This window comes from Rhipicephalus sanguineus, chromosome 2 (genome assembly GCF_013339695.2).
Source record: "Rhipicephalus sanguineus isolate Rsan-2018 chromosome 2, BIME_Rsan_1.4, whole genome shotgun sequence".
Taxonomy (NCBI): domain Eukaryota; kingdom Metazoa; phylum Arthropoda; class Arachnida; order Ixodida; family Ixodidae; genus Rhipicephalus; species Rhipicephalus sanguineus.
Genome location: NC_051177.1, coordinates 155,577,580 through 155,578,912, shown reverse-complemented (window position 1 = coordinate 155,578,912; position 1,333 = coordinate 155,577,580). Strand labels below are relative to the sequence as shown.

At 58.7% G+C, this 1,333-nt stretch overlaps 1 protein-coding gene across 1 annotated transcript in view; it reads left to right on the top strand.

The window, feature by feature from the left end:
• The first annotated feature begins 341 nt into the window (after positions 1 to 341).
• Positions 342 to 1,333, top strand: part of LOC119381996 (uncharacterized) — a 94,798-nt gene continuing 93,806 nt past the window's right edge. The window contains exons 1-2 of the mRNA XM_037649741.1: positions 342 to 385; positions 762 to 885. Coding sequence (XP_037505669.1) covers positions 342 to 385; positions 762 to 885 — 168 coding nt within the window. The remainder of the gene's footprint in view (positions 386 to 761; positions 886 to 1,333) is intronic.

Below are 1,333 nucleotides of genomic sequence, written 5' to 3'. Positions count from 1 at the left end.
CCAGGAGAAAACTGCTGCCCCGCGACGCAGCGTATTCCACGACCAAAAGAGAATGCCACGCCGTGGTGTGGGCAATTAAAAAATACCATGTCTTCCCTATGGTCGATCATTTATATAGCCATGTCACCGCCAACCGACGACGGTGCTTGCGATCACGGCCGAGAACTGCGGGCGAGTGGGCGGCTACGCGGAGCGCGGAGCCAGGAAAGCTGAGCAGTGCTGTGCCAGACTACCGGTGTTCCCGGACGTAGCCGAGCACGGGTCGGGCCATCGACCACGCAGCGAAGGGGCCGTCCCAACGACTACCGTGGTGGTTCATCAACCCCGCGGCGTCACACCCTATGAGACGCGGCGACACGTCGGACCATCTAGACGACAGCGACCTGTGAGTGGGTCACGTCGAGCGGTGCGCGGACTAGATGCGCTGTCAGGGCCGCGAGAACCGTGCAGTGCTTGTACTAGAATGCTAGAGACGGTTGTACCGGCAGATGTTTTGAGTTTATGTATCTAGTTTAGACGATTTATGTATGTATATCCATGTGTATAAACGTCCTGTCTTTTTCCGTGCCCCATCCCTTGTCGGTTGAGCGCCTGGGCCACACAAACATCTCACAACGAGGTCTCCTCTGAGAAGCTCCGAGGTAGTCGGTGATATCGCGTGGCCGCTCAACGCGCTTTGGACAAGGCGCGTTCACGGCGAAACCGCGTAGTCCAACTCGCGATACTGGCAATTCCGGTAGCTGTGGTCTGCTTCCTCGCAGGGGTAGCACAGCGGGCTGTGGCGAGGGGCGCGCCAAACGTCGGTCCTCCTCGGAGCGTAGTGATGGCCGGAAGAAGGCTGGTATGACAGCGGTGGGGGTGGTGTCTGACGGCGGAACTGTGATGGTGCGGTGGCTTGACGTGGTCATGAAGGGTAGCGAGACAGCGCACTGCAGCAGCATAGCTCATAGCTTGCGCACGGCCGCTCGATGAAACACACACGGTGCGGCCTGCCGCGTCGCTGCCCAGGCAATGAGCGAGAGCGGGGAAGCGGAGTTGACAGTTGTCGCTGCATTTCGCTGGGAGGGCGCCAGTAGTAGGGGAGGGCTCCACGCGACGCGTGGGCGGGAAGGAACGCGCGTTCAGCGGGTAGGTCGAGGTAGTGGTTGTTTTCCTCCACATGAATCGCTCGCACTGAGTGTCACTCACGACAGTTTGAGCATGTGTGATATGTTATACGATAGGCAAAATGCAGCGTAACTGTTGCGTGCCGTTTTGTTCCACGAATGCATCGAATGACCCGCAAATGCGCTACCACGAGTTTCCCAGTAATGCAGAACGCAGGGCAGCATGG